This window comes from Cuculus canorus, chromosome 3 (assembly GCF_017976375.1).
Source record: "Cuculus canorus isolate bCucCan1 chromosome 3, bCucCan1.pri, whole genome shotgun sequence".
Taxonomy (NCBI): domain Eukaryota; kingdom Metazoa; phylum Chordata; class Aves; order Cuculiformes; family Cuculidae; genus Cuculus; species Cuculus canorus.
Window position 1 is genome coordinate 75,745,468 of NC_071403.1, and position 22,256 is coordinate 75,767,723.

Here is a 22,256-nt window from a genome sequence, read left to right on the forward strand (position 1 = left end):
AGCTTGTCTTTGTTTACCTGTAATTAAGAAGGGATAACTTCTAGATGGACATCTGTTGGTCAGCAGTTAAGCTGCAGTCCTGTTCAGAGGTCTGTAATTGATGCACTTACATAAGGTTCTTGAGAGCAGACGCTTTTGGTAATTGTTGATACAAACAAAAAACCCTTTCGTCTGCTTCTGTTACTGACTTTCTTACTAAAAGCTTAATAACCAAGTGGCGTAGGATCAGTTGCAAAGCCTTCATACTGCTAGAATGGCAACGCGTAGCATCATACAGGGAAATGTTTTTTGTTGTGTTTTTACATATCTTCATACTTGATTTTGTTGTCTGACTTCTACCAGTCGCATGTAGTCACATGGAGAGTGGGAGGAGGTGGAGATGAGGGTAAAGGCTTTTATAGTTCCGGCAAAGAAAGCGATGGGCTTTGTCCAAGTTAAAAGAAGTGGCAATATGAAAACACCTTACTTGTAAGGATTACTCAAAGGAAGTCTGTAGTGCTAAGTAACATTTATGCTTTAGTGAAAATATGAACAAGTGGGGGGTTTCTGTGTTAAACTTACCAACCTTTATGAAGCTGAGAGTTTCCTTTTGTAGTTTTGTTTAGAGCTGGAGAATTTGTTTTTTCCTTTTGAAGGTGTCTGTTCCCCAAGTCATGTCCCATTTACTTGTTCTTGAAACGTTTAGGGTACTGATCGTTCCTTACAAAAAAGCCCTACTTTGGATAAATTGTTATATTACTTGCAGAAAGGAGAACTACTGTCTGTTACCTGCCTTTTGCTGTGAGAGTTGTACCCCGGGACTTTGAGTTTCTGTGCCTTGAACACCAGTTTATTGTCTGCTGCAGTTCTTTCGTCATCATCATCTCTCATTCTGAGCTCCTTCCTTCCCACAAAAATCTTAATGTTCCTTTTTGTTGCAGGACAGAGATTTCTCTGATTTCAAAATTTCATTAATTCAAGAATTTATCACATCTAAATTTTCAGTATCCAATGCTGAAAACAGACTATTTGTTATCATTTTTAGAATGATCTGGATCTGTTATTTTTACAAGTACTCTGCTGCAGAAAAGTTGAGGTTTCAGTATAATTAGGACTTTAATTTTGGATAAGTTATAATTCCAGATATTAAAGATATAGTTTAAAGATTATGCATACAAGAGAATAGAGCACATAGTTGACAATTTTGGTAACAAGATAAAGCATTATCTTCTGGCACCCTTTTTCATTTTAGTTTTTATAAATTACTGAAAAAATAATTTTAAAAAAGCACGACTACATTTTAAATAAACTGAAACACTTGGGTTCATGTAGGCTATTTCACTGCACTGGGTATTTTTTGTTACAAAAGGGATTTGACTTATTATTTGTGATAATGAGGGGTTTAATGAAAGCAATTAATTAAATCGCTTGGTCAGGCAGTTTCCACCATCTAAGCCTCCATCATTACACCACACACAGCAGAAAAAAAACGGTAGCAGGACATCAGGCAAAAAATCAAGAAGAATTAGGAAGGAATATTTTGTTAGATTCACAAAGGCTGGGGGATCTATAAAGGATGTACTAAAACTTTGTGTGTTTGTTCCTTTGATTACGCTCACAGTGAGTTGGCAATCCTATTTTATTTTGAGGAGAAGGACGTTCAGACTTACTTTTGTCGCTGCCCTCTAGAACTGTGCAGTGAAACCAAATACCTTTTGCTTATTTCCCTAGATACTCTAATCCCTCCCTGCTTTACCAGTATCTTTGAGCTGTTCTTCCCTTTGTATCCACAGCAACATGAATCCCTGCTGGAATTATTTGCTTCTAAAATGCAGGTGCACTTCTTTAGTGTTGCGTTGATTCAGGCTCTTAACTTGAAGACTTTTTCACCTAATGGGAACGTCTGCTTTTACCCTACTTCATATCAAGAATTGTTATCTATATTAGAAACATATAAGACGTTCACTCTGCAATGTGCACTCCCTGTTTCTTAGAGCCTTTGTTATTTGTCAGTTATTAAGACCTTCTAGGCATCAGCAAGGAGTCAAAAGCCATAATAAATAAACCATCCTTTTGTTAGCCTAGAAATAATAGTGCTGCATAAAGGGGAGAATGATACAGAGTGTGGTAATGTGCCTAACAGTCACTGGTCAGAATCCTCAAACCTGTTCTCTCCCTGTAACTCTGTGTTGCACCAGTGCCTGACAGTAACCATGGCTAAGCACTGACAGTTTGCCTCTGGTTTTCAGGCTTGTATTTAAGTGCCTGTATATAGATTTCAGACCCTGTGGTTAGCCATACTAGCCACAGTTCTGAAATCAAGCTTTTGTAATACAAGATACTGGGGTTTGTATTTATTTTATTTAAAGATTCTGATAATTTTCGCATTTGCCAGCCTGTGCTTAGACATTTAACTAACATTGATCCCTAACTGAAGAAGAATTTTACCTCTCTGTTTGAAAATGTGGCCATTATTCATATGAAGTTGTGCATGGAGCTCTACTGCAACTTGGACCAGGAGGTCAGCGTGTCCACTCTGTAAGCACAGGGCAGTGCCAGGTACCAATCTCTGGGTCTCTTCAGTTCTGCCTCCAACATCAGCGCACTTTTTCCCTAGCTTTAATCCAATTTTCTTTGAGCCTTGATTTTTCTCATTGTAAAATGGGAATCAAAGATATGACTCATTTCATCGCAGTGTTCTAAGGAGATGCTAATCAACATTTTGATGCCTACAAGATTAATGAATGGAAAACATGAATTAAAGTTTGGGGCATATGGGAGTGCCATGGGAGCACTGAGGTAGAAGTAAATCATTAGTTAGTAAATAGTACTGAGTGAAAGGTCTGAATTGAAGCCTCACGTTCAATGGGGAAGAATTGAACAAATACCATATGACTGTGGAAATACTGGATGACTGCATATGGACTAAATAGAGGTAGAGCATCTGCGGAAGAAAATAGTATGTGACCAGATCAATAAAGTGCATCGTAGTGCAATTATGAAAAAGAAGCACATTAACATTGCCTAGGACCTTCTTTCTGCCATTTTTCTGATGCTCGCTTGCAACATTTTCATCCTAAATACTGTGAATGTAATTTAATCTTAAATGTTCTTGTAGTATCTGATTTGGAGACCTGTTGACAGAAGGCCATGCAGCACCTACAGAGATGATTTCAGCTCTAAACTGAAAAGAAACTTTATTGTTATGGGGGCAAGCAGGACAGGAGAACGTCTAGGATATTTATATACTGTGTTGTATGAATTTTCCTTATAATTATGTGTAAGCTAAATGACAAGCAGTCATACTATTTAGGTGGGTAAAGCTATTGTACTTGTTTGCATCTGCACCCTACTAGGAGTGCCTCGTGAGTGCAGATGGCATTCTGTACATTTCAAATTCAGATTAACGTATTGGGCCAATTCTCATTTACATTAAGACCACTTTGTATCATTCACTCAGCATAATGCAGCCATAAATGAAAAGCAAATTCTGTTTACACCCATGTCTGCAGAGTGACCTTAATTTAAATGAGAATCAGGCCCATAATCTGTATAAATATATGAACTCTGTTACATTAAGGTTATTTATTACATTGCACTCAGCCTGAGTGTGCATGGAGATTTACCATAGATAATCCATAATCCAGAATTAAACTATTAATATGCATTTTGAGATGGGCAGCCATACCCTTGAAATTCCTTGGTTTAAGTATGACCTTTAACTTTGTTTGAATATATTTTTTAAATGTATGAATAACAAATTAACATGGATTGAATAAAAAACATTCTGATTCCTTTGTACCATTTGCATCAATCCATACTTAACTTACAGAAGGCCTGGAAGATTAGAAGGCTTAATTACTCATAATATTTATTTGTTCTTAAATGTCAGATCACATTTAGTTCAACATACTGTCAGTCTTGTCTCCCTGCCCCGGAGTTAATGAAACTACAGTGGAAAGTATCCTTCTTTTTTGTGTCCAAACATATGTGCATCTTAGCAAACTGATAAAACACTTTGTACCTGGCCTGTGTAAAGTAATTATGTTCTGTAGCCTCCTGAAAATGGAATTAAAATCTATACTGTTCCTTTGATATGCTCTCCTAATTCCAGCAGACCTGTTACAGGTGGCAGCCAAATTGCCAGTTGTTAGAATTCTTCTTTCCTCTCCTGCAGCCACATCTTTGCTTACGGGTGAGCTGTGAACAGCAAAGATATCTGAGCAAAGATTCTGTGGTTTTACAATACCTTTTGTAGTCGTGAAAGGTAAGTTCTGCCAGAAGGCCTTAGGAATAGACCTTGTTCAGTACATGACAGTCCGTCTTTGTGAGGAGTGAGAAAATGTAGTGCTGGATACTGTACAGCTCGGAAATCACAATGATGGATTGGGATGCTCAACTGTAAACACGCTGTATAACCATGTATTGAAATGCACTTGCAGTGTGCTTATACTGTGGCTTTTTATTTTTCTTTTCCACAGTCCGCATCTGAAGTTCAACAATCTGACCTTGATTTCGGTTCATGGCCTTCCACGGAAAGACCTACAAGGCTCCAAACATAGAAGATTTTTAATTAACAGGTTTGATTTAATATCTAAACATTTCCATAGCTTCAAGGGAAAACATAACACTTTGTAATTCCTTGTGAACGTGTCCTAAACTTTAGATAGATACACAGACAGAGAGCCTCAAAATAGCCCCATCAGTCTGTACAACGTGCATTCACCTATGAAATTAGTTGCATGTAATTATTAGTAGGAAAATATTGCTAAAGCAGTAACTTCAGGACAGCAATCCATGGTATTAAATCAGGACACTGGTCGCTGCTTTCCAAGACTTTCTAGGTTGTTTAGATCTCTAGAATAAAAAAAAAAAAAAAAAAAAAATGTATACTTGCTTTCAAAATGTTATTCTATTTCTAATTTCCATGAGTTTTGTTCCAAATAATGCTGAACAAAAGAACATCTAAGAATCAATATTAGCAATGTGACCAGTGATGCACTTATAGAGCCATGTGTTGAGATGCAGACCCCAGTGATGACAGTGGGAATTTTGCTGGGTGTGCAGGGGAGAGTTTAGGGTTATTGCTGTTGATAAATTTGGAAGAACTGTGATGCATCCATTCTGCTGCTTGTGCCAGTCACTGGACTTTGGAAGCCTTTCCCAGACAGCTTGCTGTCCGTTACACCGACCTCCCCACGCCTCACAGATCCACTGGTCTGGTGCAAAACAGCTGAAGGGAAGACTGCAAATGATGATTATGCTTGTGCCTAGTGAGCGGTCACTAGTGTCTTGTGTCTAGATTATGCTTGTGTCTAGTGAGCGGTTCATGTGCCAATAAGTACATTCTCTTCCTTTTAGTAGGACAAAATCTTACCTCCTTAAAATTCACAGTATGTAATTCTCACTTGAATTTATTGTGTTTGTTTTGATGGGTTTATCTTTTATTTTGGAATAGTGACTATGAATCCTCAATGTAGACAGGAGCGTGATTGTTCTGGACATTGAGAAGCACAGAATTAAAATTAATCAGTTACTTTGAATAGCTGGGGAATGAACTTAGTATAATTTATTCAGATTTGTCATGTGACTCTGGTACCTGCAGTACGTTGTTCTCTACCAAACATTTTACTCAGTGAGCAGCAACACGCAAAGGGGCCAGCTCTTTAAATGGCAGAACAACTCAATATCTGCTTGTTGAACCTTAAAAAGGAAATCTCCTCCAAGACATGGAAATGGCGTGATGTGAACCTGTTTAAAACCACCTTATCTTGTTTGAAGTTTTGCCCTGTCAAGGAACTTTTTATAAGTAGTTACCTGAACTAATTTTTTCCCTGTAGAATGGGGTGTGTTTAAATACAAATCTAGTATATGGAGGGGTTGTATGCTCACATAAATGCATGTACTCTTTTTCCTAAGTATACTGTAAAAAAGAGTTGTAATAACCAAATGTCCTTCCTGACGGAAAGTTGCAATTCTGGTGAGTTCTGCCTCACCAGAATTAGCTGTTAAAATTTTAAAGCAGATTAAGAGTGAAAATTGAACTCGGCAGGGTATGATTTTTGAAAGCATCCCTGTGATCTTTGGAGCATCGGTTTCCTGGGAGTTGTACACCTCAGTTACAAAGGTGCTTTTGAAAACTCTCATCTGCCCTTGATGTCCATTTTATTTATAGATTTCTGCATGATTACAGTTTAGAATTGTCAGTGGGTTTTTTCCCTTATTTATTTGCCTCTGGTATTTGTGAGCACGGAGGATGTAGAGCACCTAAAAAGACTAGTCATTCAGTCTTAGAATTCTTCAGGTCATGAAAGCAACTTTATTTATTTTTGTGGCATCAAGTATGACAATTTTGGGAACTCATTAGCAACAATTAATGTGTAACCATCAGCTCTGGTTTTGAATGTATATTCTGCTACTACTGGCAAAATAACAGCTGTTAGTGGTCTCTCACTCTCGTGGTCTCTGCTGCAGTCACTGGTATAATATAAAGGCATCAAATGCTTGAACGTGAGCTGAGACCACTTCGATTTCATAGAATCATAGAGTGGTTTGGGTTGGAAGGCATCTGAAAGCCTATCCAAGTGTCAATCCCCCTGCTATGGGCAGGGGCACCTTACACTGGATGAGGTTGCTCATAGCCCCATCCAACCTGGCCTTGAACACCCCCAGGGATGGGGCATCTGCAACTTTTATTTAATCACATTACATTTAGTCCTCTGGAAGGAAGTGGAATATTTTTCAGCACACAGTATCAATAGAAAGTAAAGCTCTTGAGCCTCTGAACAGCAATGAGCTGTATTAAGTAGATGGAATATTTTTTTCTGCAGAGACTTTGATCACTACAGTCCGGGATTTTTTTATGGGCTATTCCCATCTTGTCTCAAACACGGGAAGTGGTGGCAGGGGTGAGATTCTGCTTACTTTGACAGGGGATATGCAAGTTCCATTTTCTTGCCATGGCACTCTGATCTCATAAGCCAAACATCTCTGTAACATCGCCATTTGTCTTTTTTCACTACCTGTTGCAATCTTTTTCACTAGATCCTGCAGATTCCTTCCTCTACAAAGCTATAAATGGGTTTGGAAATAGCATTAATCTTCAGCTCTCTGAAAGAACCTCATCTAACAGAATTTTGCCTGGTTTAAGTTTTCAGTATCAGGAAGGCATTGAGTTGAGTATAGCTGGATTTGCAGAATGGCCAGCAACGTACTGTGTGTTTTCATAATGGGCTGTTGCAAGACTCAGTGGTGTTCAAAAGTCATAATGGACCTCACTGCAAATGTTATCTCGCTGGTCCTCCATGCATTTTATAATGATGTGCCTGCTGTACATCTGTATTGCAGTATCTTATCTTCAGGAATCTTTGTCCTTCCATAAGCCTAGCAAGCAGAGAGGGTAGTACAAATGCAATGATAAATAAGTGTCCTGGTATTTACTTAGTTGGGCAGGGTGGGGGCATACTCTGAGTTGTAAGATCTTTGGAAATTATTTTATTTATCATTACTGAGGCAATAAAAGACATTTTTTTCCACTTGGATTTTGCTTCAAAGTTGGCTTTTTAAATAGCAGCTTCCAGATCTTTGATGCTTTCGTCATGTATAGGGATATAAATGACACTTTACACTGAGAACAGGCTGTAACACCTTTGAAATGTAAGAGCTGCAAAAGTAGACCTTCCCTGCAATTTTCAAAATCGACAAGTGAGTTCCTAAGTTTTTTGGTGCTGATGTTGAATTAACACTACTAGAGCAGAGTGCTCAGAATGTGTGTACTATACACACCCTGAAAATCACATTTCTATCGAGGTGTCTCATTTGGACAACACTTAGTCCAAAGGATGTTTGAGGACCCAAATCCTGGAAACTGTAACTACTATATCGAACAAAGCTCTGATTCTAAAACAGACAAACCTTTATGTTGTTTGTTAATTCACAATGAGTGTAATTGCTTTGAAATTATAGAAGTCGCTTCCCCAGTTTCATGAAGAATAAATTGTTCAGTTACAAATTAGTGAAGATGAGTATTTTTCCCATCTGCACTTTCTGTGTCTCTCTCTTTCACTCATTTCTTTTGGAGAGCTAATGTGATAATTTCTCTTTATTCCTGTTAATATTCAGTTCATCTTATAGAGAAATTCAGTTGCATCTTAGACACTTTTGAAAGTTTAGGGATCTAGGACCAGTTCAGTATGTTTTCAGAATTTCTTGTTCTTGCATTTTGGAAAAGTTCATTTGGAAAGGGGTCACCGTGAGAAAATTTGATACAGCTGCCCTGTACTTCTAGCTCTGACAAATGTTTTCCTAGCTTTCTATTTATACTTAAACTTTTCAGACTAATACGTTGAAACACAGGTGGTACAATGCCACTGGTGCCTTCATTGCATTCATGTCCCACCATAGCCACTACTGATGAAGCTGAATACCAAATAAAGCAAAAGTGGAAAAAAAATTTGAAAGGGAGTCTCATGAAATTCTTAGGGATATGATTTAGTAGTAGACAGGTATGGCTGGGCTTGATGATCTCAGAGGTCTTTTCCAACCTAGTGATTCTGTGATTCTCTACGAGTTCTATAGAGGAGACAGAATTGGACTGTTAAAATATTTTCTTCGCAGGTGCAAGAGTCTCCTCCTCTCATCAGCCTGCAAAGAAAAAGCAGAGTAAAGCATATATTTCCGATTTTGTTTTTAAATTATGTGGTTGTATGGCCCGGTGCTGGGAGGGATTGTTTGGTTTTAGCAGAAAGTTGTCAATTTGTAACCGAGTATTTCATAATGACTAATCTTTTACTATAGACTGCGGTAAATTCACAGCGAGAGAACAGACTCGAACCACTAGGGGACTTGGGCTAACTCACCAGATGTCTAATTAATGCCTGCTGTCAGCTGCTGAAATGTCACTTACAGATATTCTTTCTTCACAGCCACTGTTTTAATGATGAAGATTATGCACAGATGTCACTTTGTTCCTGGGTTAACGTTGTGGTTGGTAAAATGACTGGCATAAATCGTGCTGCCAAATATGTAGTTGTTTCCAAGGAGCAAAAAGTACCATATGACTACCTTGTTCTCTGTACAGGACAGAAATACCAGGTAGGATTGTGTGCAGAGTGTAAAACAAAATAATAAGATATCCAGTTTTTACAGTGAATAGTGTTTCTGTGATTAGCAAAGTAGTGGAGTCATCCTTAGCAACCGTATGACCAAAGAGTTTCCAGCCCTTCAGTGTAGCAGGTTGTACTATTTCAATGAGGCTGTACAATTTGGAGGAGATGAGAGGTTTTACATTTTCTCGATGTCACTGTTCACTATCAGATATTAAGCAAAGCTGCCAGTATTTTTGCCACCAGGACCACTAAACCTGCTGAAGAGTAGGCCCGATTGACATGTGGTCCCAGCCACAGGAGGCTGAACTCCAGCTGGTCTAACACCATTTGACCTAGTTTTGGCAATGGAGAGAATTCCTTATCAAATTAAATTACTCATCTTGCTTGTATCAAAAACGGCGTGACCAGCAGGTCCAGGGAGGTTATTCTCCCTCTGTACTCGGCACTGTTGAGACTGCACTTCGAATATTGTGTTCAGTTCTGGGCCCCTCCCTACAATAAGGATGTTGAGGTTCTGGGGTGTGTCCAGAGAAGAGCAACGAAGCTGGTGAGGGGGCTGGAGAACAAGTCTTATGCGGAGTGGCTGGGAGAGCTGGGGTTGTTTAGCCTGGAGAAGAGGAGGCTGAGGGGAGACCTTATTGCTCTCTACAACTACCTGAAAGGAGGTTGTGGAGAGGAGGGAGCTGGCCTTTTCTCCCAAGTGACAGGGGACAGGACAAGAGGGAATGGCCTCAAGCTCCGCCAGGAGAGGTTCAGGCTGGACATCAGGAAAAAATTTTTCACAGAAGGGGTCATTGGGCACTGGAACAGGCTGCCCAGGGAGGTGGTTGAGTCACCTTCCCTGGAGGTCTTTAAGGGATGGGTGTACGAGGTGCTGAGGGGCATGGTTTAGGGAGTGTTTGGAATGGTTGGACTTGATGATCCAGTGGATCCTTTCCAACCTAGTGATTCTATGATTCTATGATCTCACATGATGACCATGCCTAGATACGTATGTGGGGCTGTACGTTATTGTAGCACAGTTAAGTTTCCAGTGAGATTGAAGCAGACCCTTAATTCCGTGTAAAAAGTAGAAACAAGATCATGTCCAGCCCTACTGGCTCAGCTTCCACTCGGATGTCCTGGCCAGAGTTTGTTTTCTCTTGTGTATCACCATGTGGCTTTCAATCTATGTAAACCAAATGGCCATCTTTTGTGTTGCCTGCAGTGATTTTGCCTCACTGGTTTTGCATATGAGTCACAAGCAAGGTATTTTACCTTCAAAATCAGGAGATCAAACTAAGCATCTACAGGTTTTTCACCAGAAGTCACAACCATGAATGTGAGGGGTGTTCAGCCCCATAGTGTAAATCTGGACTGCACGTGTGCAATAGATTTGTGGAGCAGGAAAGCCCCAGTTTTTCTGTAATCAGTGTTTGGAGTAGAACCCCACTTCAAACAACAATCCATATTCACAGTCAAACAGGGATGAAAGAACACTTGAAGTATGGACTTAACAACTTTAAGTGGTCCTAGGAAAAGAAGTTTGGAGGTAACTCTGACTTGCAGAATGTGTTTTTGAAGTAAGTGTACTGGAGAAGAAAGGAAGATAAAGAAAGCAAGGGAAAACTCAGGTTTTGTCTGCCTTCAAGAAGAAAATGTAACATTATCTATTCCCACTTTTAAGCTCTACAAAAAATAGGAAGGAATTATTTTTATCATCTGATTTCTGGTTTATTACATGGGGCTATAGCCCATCCTTTTTATAAGTTGTCCCTTTTTATAAGTTGTCCCTTATTTGGTAAGCAGCCAAATTAATGCCTAGTAAAATATTATTCGTTATGATAAAGAGGATTTACTTATTTAAGTAAGTAAGATCTTTTGATGTCATGACTGTTTTTGTATGACCAAATAGTATTTCAGTTGGTCCAGTTGGCAGTGAGAATGTTGTTCAGGACGTTAATCACTGGTGCTATAGAAATCATACATAAGATTCCCCTTTTTTGGTCTGTATAATTCAGATGAAATTTGTTACTTTAAAGTAGCAGTATACAACTAACAAACAATCCTGGCATTTTAGCCATCAGGCAGATTTTGGTCCCTTTCTCTGGGACAAAATCTCTAGTTTTAGAAAGTTGATTTTTGCTGACAAAAGATGGAAGCAGTCTTGCTGCACAAAAAATTTTCAAGTGTCATTTAAAGGTACATGTTATTCAGAGAACTGCAGAGATCCTTCAGCCATGCATTTGTGCATTTCTGCTGTTTGCTGTGAAGTCCCTTTCATTTGTGTTTTGCCTGTTATTTTATTCACTTGTTCTGGCAGTGCTGTTTAAAAAGGTCACCCATATCTCACAAAAAATATGGAATACATACACATGCACGTGTACCTGCGTGTGTACTCAGAATCTATTTCCTCTGTGGCCACTGATGTGTTTGCTACCTCTGGGTGTAAGGAAGGGTCAGGATGTACAAGGACGGCAACTCTTAGGTAGTCAAATAGCTTGTGTTGTTGTTTTTTAAAACCATTCCTAACAGTTCTGGAGGATACTTGCCATATATTCATTCATTTATTCATTTCTTCCAGGTTCTATCTCCCACTGGAGCAGATATCAGCAAACTCCCAACTAATAGAGAAGTCATAAGTAAGTGGCCACAAATATACACAGGAGAAATCCCATCCAATCATTTTACTCTCAATGATGACCAGGACTGCTTAAAGGCAATGCGGTGGCTGGAAGAAAATGTCATCAACTCAGAAGGTAAGGTTTTTCGTTAACACATGCACATTTACAGAAATGTTTTCTAGGCTTATTGTTTCCTTAATTCCGTGGTGTAATTGGTGCCTGATTAATTCTAACAAAGTCTTTCATCTGCTGTGCTTTGTTTTCCAGATTAATTTACAATTTGTTGTCATTTTTTGATACCCAGCATATTTAGCTAGGAAAGAAAGACTTGAGATCGATTAATTATCTATAATTATTATATAAAACAAAATGAGTCCCAAATGCAAATCTGGCTGGAGTCATTAATTAGCCAATTAAATAATAATTTCATTAGTGGATGTGTTTTTCTGTTATATAGAAAAATATCTAGATTTGAGGAGTAACACAAAGAAAACAGGTCTAAATTAGGAAGTGGCGTTTTTTTCATTATCTGTCATCTTTGTATTTGGTTACATCAGTTACAGATTTTCACATAGAACTGCAGGCTCCCAATATTTTCTTTCTAACCCTTAAAATCAAACATTTGTGCAGATTTTTGTCCACTGTATGTGTGTTTCCTTAGCTTGTTCATGTGCGCTTTGTTTGTAGATTCATTGGGTTCATCCACTGAATGCGTATGCTGTTGAAAATACCTGGAATCACATAAGATTCCAAGTTAAACCTTCAACTACAGAAAAAGAGACCAAACAGTAATTAAACTCATGTAACATCAGTTCTGTTTGCTGGATCTGAGTTGGGACTGAGTTCAGAGCAGGAAAGCTGTCTTTGTGGAAAGTTCCTATTGACTGTGTGGGACAACAGGAGTTTCCTAAAGAAGTGGTGTACCTGGCTCTTTTGTAGAGAACATAGTGAAAATTGGTAGTTATTTGGTGTTCTACAAGGTTCATGTCCTGTTTGGCAGACCTTTAGGGAAGTCCTCAAAACACTGGAATTTTCTTTATTATCCACAAAGTCTTGCTGTGATCAGGAAAGGAGACAATAAACATGATAATGTTTCCGCTCACATTTTCCTTAAACAGCTTCCTGGCCTCAGGCATGTAAATAGACCTTCATCAGCAGTCCCGCTCTGCCTGTTTTCCAGCTGATACCAGCCCCTTCCTGCACAGTTCTACCTGATGTCCAGCTGATATGCACAGCTGCGTTTGCATAAGCAGATGAGGTTGTTAGTTTTCTATGTTCGCTGCTGCTAGTCTTTCATGTAAATCCATGCATGCCCAGTCCTGGAATGTGCTCCAGTACACCTGCACAGGAGCACAAGGCCAGCCGCTGACTGGGACGCAGGGAGCCTGGGCAGTCTTGCAGTGCCTCATCTGCTTTGGAGCAAATGTACCCTTATTATTACCAATATTAATTTAATATGATATTAATGATAATTTCATTGTTGCAGTGTAAAGGTGGATATCTTAATTAGGCATTACCCTGTCTTCAGTTATAAGCTAAATCCACAATTTTTGATGAGGCCAGTCTGTGGGAGACGTGACGTTTCCCTCTTTTTCCCCACCCTGCCTGTGGCTCCAGTTCTCTTTCATTGCTCTTTCTACTTCATCTTCTCTGCCATTGCAGACATAAGCTCTAAAGAGTGCCCAAATGGAAAAGTCTGTCTCCACCCATCTCTGTTTCTGTTCTTCCTCACCCTGCTTAGTTTTCTAACTGTATTTCTTACAGATGCTTTTTCATACTTGACCATATCTGCATCCAAGATCCCTACTCCTTTTGAAAATTAATCCACTTTTTATCCCCTCTTCTATTCTGAAAACAGTCTAACATGTGTCGGGCTTGCAGAGGTGCAGAGGCAGGGCTTCTGTGGAGTTCAGCAATTGATTTGCATGTCTGTCAGCTCTCTTCAGGCCATACAATTGCTCTACTGGGGTGACCAAACTATTACATTTGCGTTTACTTTTAATCTCTGAAATTCTCCATATCTTAGTTTTGCCTTCAATAAAGAGTGGTACTACTCCTCATATGTTTCATCTCATCAGAACTGCATTGTTTCTCAAATTCCTACTAACCTGCTTTAAACAAGTTAGAATTCAAAATGTTAAAAAAAATAGGATTTGCTTATGTTTAAAAAAAAAAGTGACTAGTAAAACTATCTATGCTGGTTATTGTAGCTGCGCAGAAACAGACATTTCATAGAAACACAGAATGGTTTGGGTTGGAAGGGACCTTAAAGCTCATCCAGTTCCAACTCCCCTGCCATGGGCAGGGACACCTTCCACTGCATCAGATTGCTCAAAGCCCCATCCAACCTGGGCTTCAGCACCTCCAGGGATGGGGCAGCCACGACTTCTCTGGACAACCTGTGCCAGTACTACACCACTCGCACAGGAAAATATTTTTCTTCCTAAGATCTCATCTAAATCTCCCCTCTTCCAGCTTAAAATTGTTCCCCCTTGTCCTAACCCTCCACTCCCTGATAAAGAGCCCCTCCCAAGCTTTCATGTAGCCCCTTTCAGTATTGGAAGGCTGCTCTAAGGTCTTCTCTGAGCCTTCTCCTATCCATGCTGAACATGCCCAGCTCTCTCAACCTGTGCTTGTATGGGAGGTGCTCCAGCCCTCAGATCATCTTCGCGGTCTCCTCTGGACTCGCTCTGACAGATCCATGTCCTTCCTGTGCTGAAGACTGCAGAACTGAGTGCAGGACTCCAGGTGAGGTGTCACGAGAGTGGAGTAGAAACGTACAATCCCTTCCTTTGTCCCCCCCGTCACACTTCATCCTCCCACTTCAGCTACAGGAGTAACTCTTCTCAGCTTATACTCGGTCTTCTGTCCACACAATTTTCTTCCATTTGTGCTCCTCTTATTCAGCCATTTGCTACATTTATCAAAAGTCTGGAGCCCGCTGTGCCGAGCTCCATTCTCCCGGCCCAGCCACTGGATGAGCCCCCCTAGGGTCCTGTGCAGTCAGATGGGGGCGCTCAGGCAGGGAGTAGCTCCCAGCAGGGTGAGTGTATGGAGCTACCCGGCTGGAGGAGAAAAGCCCAGGGTAAGGGAGGATGAATCTTCAAAACCACCATAGTTCTGGATATTTTTTAAAGGAAAGTGTTAATCACCAAGCTTCACAATGTGAGTCATATTAGCCTAGCTGGATGAAATCTTCATTTGGTGGCACTGATTTTGTGAGCAGCTTTGAATTAAGAGTTAAGGTAGGGTTTTTACTTGCTTTTCTTCCCTCTGTGAGCACTGAGTACCACTTCAGTGCAACTACCAGTTGCTGCAGCCTTCCTCCCAGGCTCATCCTCACCTCAGGCCAGGAGTGAGGTGAAGGGACAGGAGAACCTGGCCAGTACTCAGCAGAAGGCGTTGCTCGAGGAGCCTGTGGGACAAGCAGTGAGCTGCCACTGCCAGCTCCTTGAGTGGCTGCAGCATGGTGGACTGGACCTGGGGCCAGACGCCTTTGCCCTGGACTGGTCACTCACTGTTCCAGAAGGGAGCTCTTCTTGCTGCAAAGGGCTTGGAAGCAGGGTGAGCACCAGTCCCGACGGCTGGTGCTATGGCTTCTCTGATGAAACCCAGCCGCCTAATGCATGTACCCTACTATAACTGTAATTGTGACTAATTGAAATTCATCTCCTATTAGGTCTGCACTTTCCATGAAAATAAAAAGTAGGATGGAAGTAGGGTAAGGAACAAAACTGCTTTAATGGCCCAAAATGGAGCAATTATTTTTTCTCTTTACCTAAACATAGTTTACTGCCTTATTAAAAGCATGTTTGTAGGAATACTATTGCATTAAAATTCCAGTGCATGAATCACCAACCGGAGCCACTGATGCTCTAGCTAATACTGGTTTTCTCCTCTAGCTTTTGCAAACTAAAAAGATTCAGGTCATGCTAGGGTCACTGAAATCTTGTGCTTCCACTTGTGGAAAATGAATGAGCCCGCTCTGCCACAGTGCGCCGACATTGTAGTAATAAATGATAAAACTACTATAACAGTCTTTATTTATGGTTGCTTTTTTCTGTGGAAGATTATTGTGTTTGCTCACAGAGAGATACATTTTCATGTAGTTAAATAATAAAAGCATCCTGAGCAACTGCTATCTGTCCAGTGAACATAATTTCAGTCCATAATGAATATCTGTAGTTCCTAGGCCACTAGCACTAATCTAAAAAGCCACTAATACTGTAATAAGCAGAAACCGTAAATTGTTGATTTACAAGAGGTCAGTAAAGGAGCATTGCTGTCCTTGAACTAATGTAGTTGTATTTAATATTACCACATAAAACAGAATTTTAATTTTCCTTGAGAAATGCAGAGCTTGAATCTAATCTCATATATACAGAAATACCGACATATAATACAATAACTGAACTTCCCTCTGAAGAGCCTGGTTCTGCCAAATGGTGAGGATCTTGCAGTTGCCTAGACTCGCTTGCCTTAGAGTCAGAATAAAACTTTGCTAGGCTATGCCTTAGGTAAGCACATCTCATTCTCCTTTCCCAGCCACTGCCTCCTCTTTAGCTGCTTGTGTTTTTCACCCTGTGCTAATTGAAAATGTGTAAATGTAATGTGCGGCTGTCAACATCCATGGTCTACATTCTGACCTGCACTATTAGCACATTAGGCTAAAAAAAAAGAATATATTGAAGTTTGTATTTCACCACTGGTGCTGATGGTTTACTTCATGCATTACACCCCACTGCAGCAGTGAGAAAAATGATCAGTCCTATGATTTTTTTCTTTTTTATCTCGTGCATGAGGACAGTAATGCCCACAGATAGGCAACCTGGCAGGCACAAGCAGCAGAAAGGGTTCTTCAGGCTTGGAAAGTCAGTTTAGCAGTGTACACATTGGACAGATTTCCCATTTTCACACATTATATGCATTCTGTACTACATTTAGGAAAGTAGTAAGACCTCTTTAATTCAGATAAATACATCTACAGGTAAAATCATTCTGTCCCTCTAGTCATTGACGTGAACAGTAAAAATCTGCTTTCCATCACTTCTGAGCATTATAATCATGGGACTATTCTTTTCTCTGGCAGTTACAAAGAGATATGTTTATTTGTCAGCTACAAGTAGCCAAACTGACACAGACAAGTAAAATAACCTTGTAGTCAAAGGGGATTAATAGAACATCTGTTAACAATTTTTATCATTAATATTCTCAGGAGCTAGGGCTTTATGGATGCTCTGTTAGTACTGCTCTGTCTCATGCAGTAAAACATGGTCCCAGTGAAATTAGTTTAGCCTATGAAATACTAAAATTTAGTTTGTAGGGGATGCTGTCACTTGTAGCGAGACATAAATGCCAATGCTGGGATAAATGTGCAAGTTAGTTGCATGAGGCACCCTTACCTGCTCATCACTGCTTACTGCAGTGCCATGTAGGAACACAAATGCTGCTGAAAGTCAAGATCAAGCCAGTTATGTAGAAAAGTTAAGTCTTTGTCCGAATTCTAATTGCAGTTATGCTATGTAGTCTGTGGGAAGCCAGTGCCAGCTGCTGTTTATGTCAATTAAAGGCCATTCCTGAAACACCTCATATGTTTCAACACTGACTTTTCTTCTCTACATTTCCCCCTATGCTTTTGCTTCAGTGCTGGACTACAGGTTATTTTTATAGAGCTTGTAGAGAAACTTCTGCCAGATCATCTGTCTTCAGAGGCCCTATATCCTTGGTCTTATCCCTCAGCTTCTATCTGAGACTGGACAAGCCTGGGGCACGACTGGGATTCGTGCATTGGCTTTCCATTACCTGGAAGAGTGACACTCTTCTACAATTTCCTTTCTCCCAGCTCCATGATGGAGTGTATGATGTCCTCTATCATAAGGATGTATAGGTATGGCTCAGTTATTTCCTATTTCTGCCAGGGATTTCCCAGAAAACAATAAATGCACACACTGTCCAGTGGTGCTGCCCAGATATGCGACATCAAATGTACTGGGAACGTGCATTTGATGCATCCTTGTGCTGACAGATCAGATTCTTGGCATACCGCAACACCCAAATGTGATGTCTCTCCAAATCCACAGGTGGAATGCTCCTCCCTCTACCTTGGCCTTGCATCTTGAGCTGAAATCTGTTGAGTATGTGCACACTCACTGCACACAAGACCCCTTCGCTTGGGCAAGCACTTGGTTCCGACCGTCACAGCAAAGGGTTCTTAGCCACTGGGAAAGGAATCCCCAGTCTGTCCTAGGAGAGCTGCACGATTTTGCATGGATTAGTTGAACGTTTTGTGAATCACAGAGCAGAAAAAAGGTTCCTATTCCGAGCAAAGAGACAAGGAACAAGGAGGAGAGGAGCACATTTCAGCCCCTGCCCAGAGGAATGTTTGCATTTTATATTAAACCATCCTTAGATAAAACACACAGATGCTCTGATGCATCCCAGCTCTGCCTCCCTCTTTGCCAGGAGAGCATTAGCCATTAGGCTGGAGAGCCACATTATGCTCACACAGAACCTGCTTTCCTCCCATTCCTCGTGTATTCACTCTCAGATTTAACTATGCTTTCTGAAGTGGCTTCACTTCAGCAGAAGAAACAGTAAGATCCTACCATGTAGCCTCCAGCTTTGTAGTTAAGGGCACTCCTTTGGAGGGAGGGAGATGTGGGTTTGAATCGGAGCTCCCTTCACTCAGCAAGTGGAAAGATGGAGCTGGTTTAAACAGTGGTTTCTGCTCTAGTGACAATGCACTGCAAAAGGAGCAGCACCATCCAAACGTTGTTTTCATCCCAAGTAATCAGTAATGTCTGTCACAAGCTTGCTGGTTTCTAGGCAGTGTGCACGAACAGAAGCTGGCTGGTTCTGAGCATGTACTTCAGGCATTTAGGTTTTGAGCATCCTTCGATGTGCGCTGGAGGGAGGCAGCTGTCTTCAAAGAGCAGCGCAGAGCTGCCAGCCTCTCCCTGTCAGCACATCGGCTGCCTGTGCCCCTCAGCGGGGCAGTTTGGCCAGACAAGGCAGCAGATAGGAAGCAGCAGGCACAGGGGTACGGCTGCAGGGGCGTCTCTATTGTCTGGAGATTAGGCTTTTGCGGAAGGAGGAAGCAGCAGCACCGGTGGCCTCCCATATTGCACAATGGCTTGTTTTCTATCACTTGGTCTTTATACAGTTTGTGATTTTTTTCTGCATGATGTATTTAATTTGCTCTCATCACCCCCATCCCCCCCAAATAAAAAAGTCCTTTGAATGAGCAAAATTGAGGAGGGAGGGAAGAACAAAATAAAAACAGGGTTGTTTTTTTCCTCTAGAGGATTTTCAATCAAAATAATTTCAAATTATGGAGTCAGAATGAATGCCATACTTCCGTATTAAATACTTGCCTACTTTGTGGGATGTTTTGTACAGATTCTTCACTAAATTATCTTAGCTACTGTTGCTAGGTAACATTGTTTGCTTCATAGCATCAGAGAAATAAGAGGGTCAAAGAGAGCAATTTGGTGTTATTATCATCTGAGTTATACTAATAAGGTTTCATTGTATGTCTTAGAAATTTCCCCCCTTTTTTTTTCCCTTAGGGAACATCATTGTCTATGGGAATACAATTGACATTTACACCACGGTAGAAACCCTCTTATCTCTTGGAATTAATGGTTCTCGCATACATCTCATACAGCCTCCGCTCAGCTCAAATGTTACTTGCCTTAACAACAACGAAATCGAAAGTGCTGTTCAGGAGGCACTGTCAAAGGCTGGTGTGTCTGTTTATTATGACAGTATCCTGGCACAGTGGAACGAAGGCGACGACCCAGACCTTATCACATGTGCTGCTTTCACTACTAGTACAAAACCATTCAAATTGCAGTGTTCGGTAAGTGTACTCTTCCATTGTGTTTCCTTCAGTCTGTTTTTTAAGACAAAGACCATCAGATTTAGATAGTCCCTCGCTGGTTTATCTATTTTCTCATTGTCTATAGACAATTGAACATTCACTTGTTAGTCTAAAGGATTGGGGTTTTTTAAATCCAAATAAAACTATGCCCTGACCGATTTGGTTGAAAATGTATTTATGTCATCTGACTCACAAACAGTTGTTCACTGCTGAAAGACAAATACTTTTAATTAATTTTCTAAATAATTCCAGAAATACTTGTATTATTTAAATGCTTACAGTAACTCCTGTCTATAGTTATGTGCATTTGATTAAGTCATAGTAGAAGGCAATAACGTTACGATAGAGGCCTACTATGTAACTTAATTAAAATTTACTTTAAATGGATTTTTTTCTCCCTCTACATGAATGTCTGTGTTTTTGTTCACCTGTAGTATCACTATCTAAGTAAATTATATGCACTGTCACAGGTGTGGCCCCACTGTCTGATTTGGGACAGGTTTTAGGCTTTCCTCATGGGCAGAATAGTTCTGATTTTGTTTATTGGGCTGATCTACATGTGTACTTCTAGGACAGTCTCTTCAAGACATGTATCCATAGGACACCGTATGGCCCCCTCAACACACCCCTCTGCATGCAGGCTTCTTTGTGCAGCATGTCTGTTGTAATTCCAGAAAGGAAGAGCCATGTGCTTCTCTCAGTGAGCTCTCCAGGCGTCAGTGGTCCCTGCTGGCTCCCCTGCACTGGAAAGCTTTAAGTCACTGGGTTTTCCTAACCCTTTTCTTTTTAACATATGCATAGCTAAGCCCTTCCTGATCTAGGTGAAGCGCTTGGCAGAGCACTTTTATCCGTTAGCAGTCTCTTGACTTTGGTCCTCGTATCAGTAACTTTCCTCCCGCTTTCTCCTCATGTGCAGCTCTTCAGCTTCTCTCCTCTTTCCCTGAAATCCCTGTATTTTTATCCTTCCACAGAGATCTCCATGTAGTTCTTGTTCTTGCAGCTTCATATCCATTCACCATCTCCCCATCAGCCCCCTTCTTCCCCAGCACCTTGCCCGTGTGGCCTGTCCCATTCCTCCAAGACCCCCATTTCTCCTGGATTGTTTCTGTTGCCTTCCCATGCCCCCGTGTCCGTCCTTCCTTCAGCCGTAGTTCTTCCCTCTCGAGGCCTTTCTTACTCAGCCTCTAAGATGAAAGACATAATTATTTGGGTTGTCAGAGGCTTTATGTTCTCCAACACCGGCTCAGCTATCTTACATGGCTCCTGTACATGCTTTTAGCCGCCTGGGAGGATGGGCACAGAGGAGGATAGGGCTCTGGAGAGGAGGCTTCGCTAGGAAGGCAGCTGCGTCCGCAAGGGAACAGGCTGTGCAGGAATCAGCACTGCAGCAGCTCTGGGCCTTTTGGGATTTGAGCCAATATCAACTGTTGATTGGCAGTTCTTGGGGGCTTAATTTGTTGAGTCCTGCAGGATAAAAACAACGGGAGAAAATCTCCTCTTTCCCTAAAGCAGCAGCCGCCCTCCCTCCCCTCCCGGGCTGACAGATGGCTCCCAGCCTGGAGGTTGCAGCCGTCCCCTCCCCCCCGCCCCGGTGACACCGTCCTGCCTGTCAGCCGGCAGGACTTGGGGCTGTGTGGTCTCCTTGAGTTTCTCTGATTTTGGATCTGCTAGAATTCCCCTAACAGTGCATAGTTCATTACTTGTTTTATATAGAAAAGAAGCCCAGAGGCTTTGACTTCTCTGCTGCCCCTGCTGTACCACTGCTGCTAAAATTTCCACCTCCCTTTGCTTCCCTCTCCTGTGCCTTTTCTTCTAACTGGCTCATCCAGACAGTCGTGGTCATCTGACCCTTAGTCCAAAGAAAAGCTCTGTGGTGGTATAATCAGGTAATACCTTTACCCAGGTCACAACCATGTCCACCCCGAGGCTGACACTAAGGGAAGGACATATTACAGATGCTGGTTTGCCCTGATACAGTTATGTCTCAGGCTGTTCAGAATTAAGGCAGCAAGACAATGCATGCTCCTCTGATGACTTTGCACCCTTTCCTCAGCCAGTACAGTAATATTTCTTGATGGTGGGTAGCAACGTTCAACTTGTCATCTAATCATTTTAAAAGCTGAGGGCACCAGTGAAAGGGAAAGCTCTTTATAAAGGCTCTGGAGCTTCACAAAATATATTGGAGCAATGAGGCAGTCAGTCTTCATCTCTGCCCTTTGCAGACCATGATCTGATTTAAAATATCTCTCAAGCTTGTCATTCTTATTACTTTTAACCCTCAATGTCCAGTGTGCACTCTTGTTTTACGCTATTTTGGGGACCTTTGTTCTGCCGGCTTTCGGTTTATCCTTTGTAAGAGGCAAGTACATAGCTCATAGTTGCAGCTTCTCCTGCTTCTGCCATCTGTGGTGTTCCTGGGGCAGGGACTGTTCTGTGCATGTGCCCCCTCGTTCCAAGCTGGAGTTATCCAGCCTCTTTTGCCTGTTCCTCATTTCTTGTGTTTCAGAGCTGAGACATCTCCAGGTGATGCAGGTTTTACCTTTCCCAGCTTAATCTGAATAGGCACTTTGTCCTTAGGGAGCACATTTTTTGTTCCAGATTTCGTATGGACTTTTGCCTCCTTAAAGTCACTTTTAGGTAATGTAGAAAACCAAATAAAACATGTATCGAGAGAAATGTCAGACG

The 22,256-nt window shown here is 41.2% G+C and overlaps 1 protein-coding gene across 2 annotated transcripts in view; it reads left to right on the forward strand.

The window, feature by feature from the left end:
• Window positions 1–22,256, forward strand: part of CFAP61 (cilia and flagella associated protein 61) — a 115,833-nt gene that overhangs the window by 68,631 nt on the left and 24,946 nt on the right. For both annotated transcript variants that reach the window (XM_054062493.1, XM_054062495.1), the window contains exons 17-20: window positions 4,461–4,559; window positions 8,904–9,072; window positions 11,650–11,824; window positions 19,258–19,550. In XM_054062493.1, coding sequence (XP_053918468.1) covers window positions 4,461–4,559; window positions 8,904–9,072; window positions 11,650–11,824; window positions 19,258–19,550 — 736 coding nt within the window. The remainder of the gene's footprint in view (window positions 1–4,460; window positions 4,560–8,903; window positions 9,073–11,649; window positions 11,825–19,257; window positions 19,551–22,256) is intronic.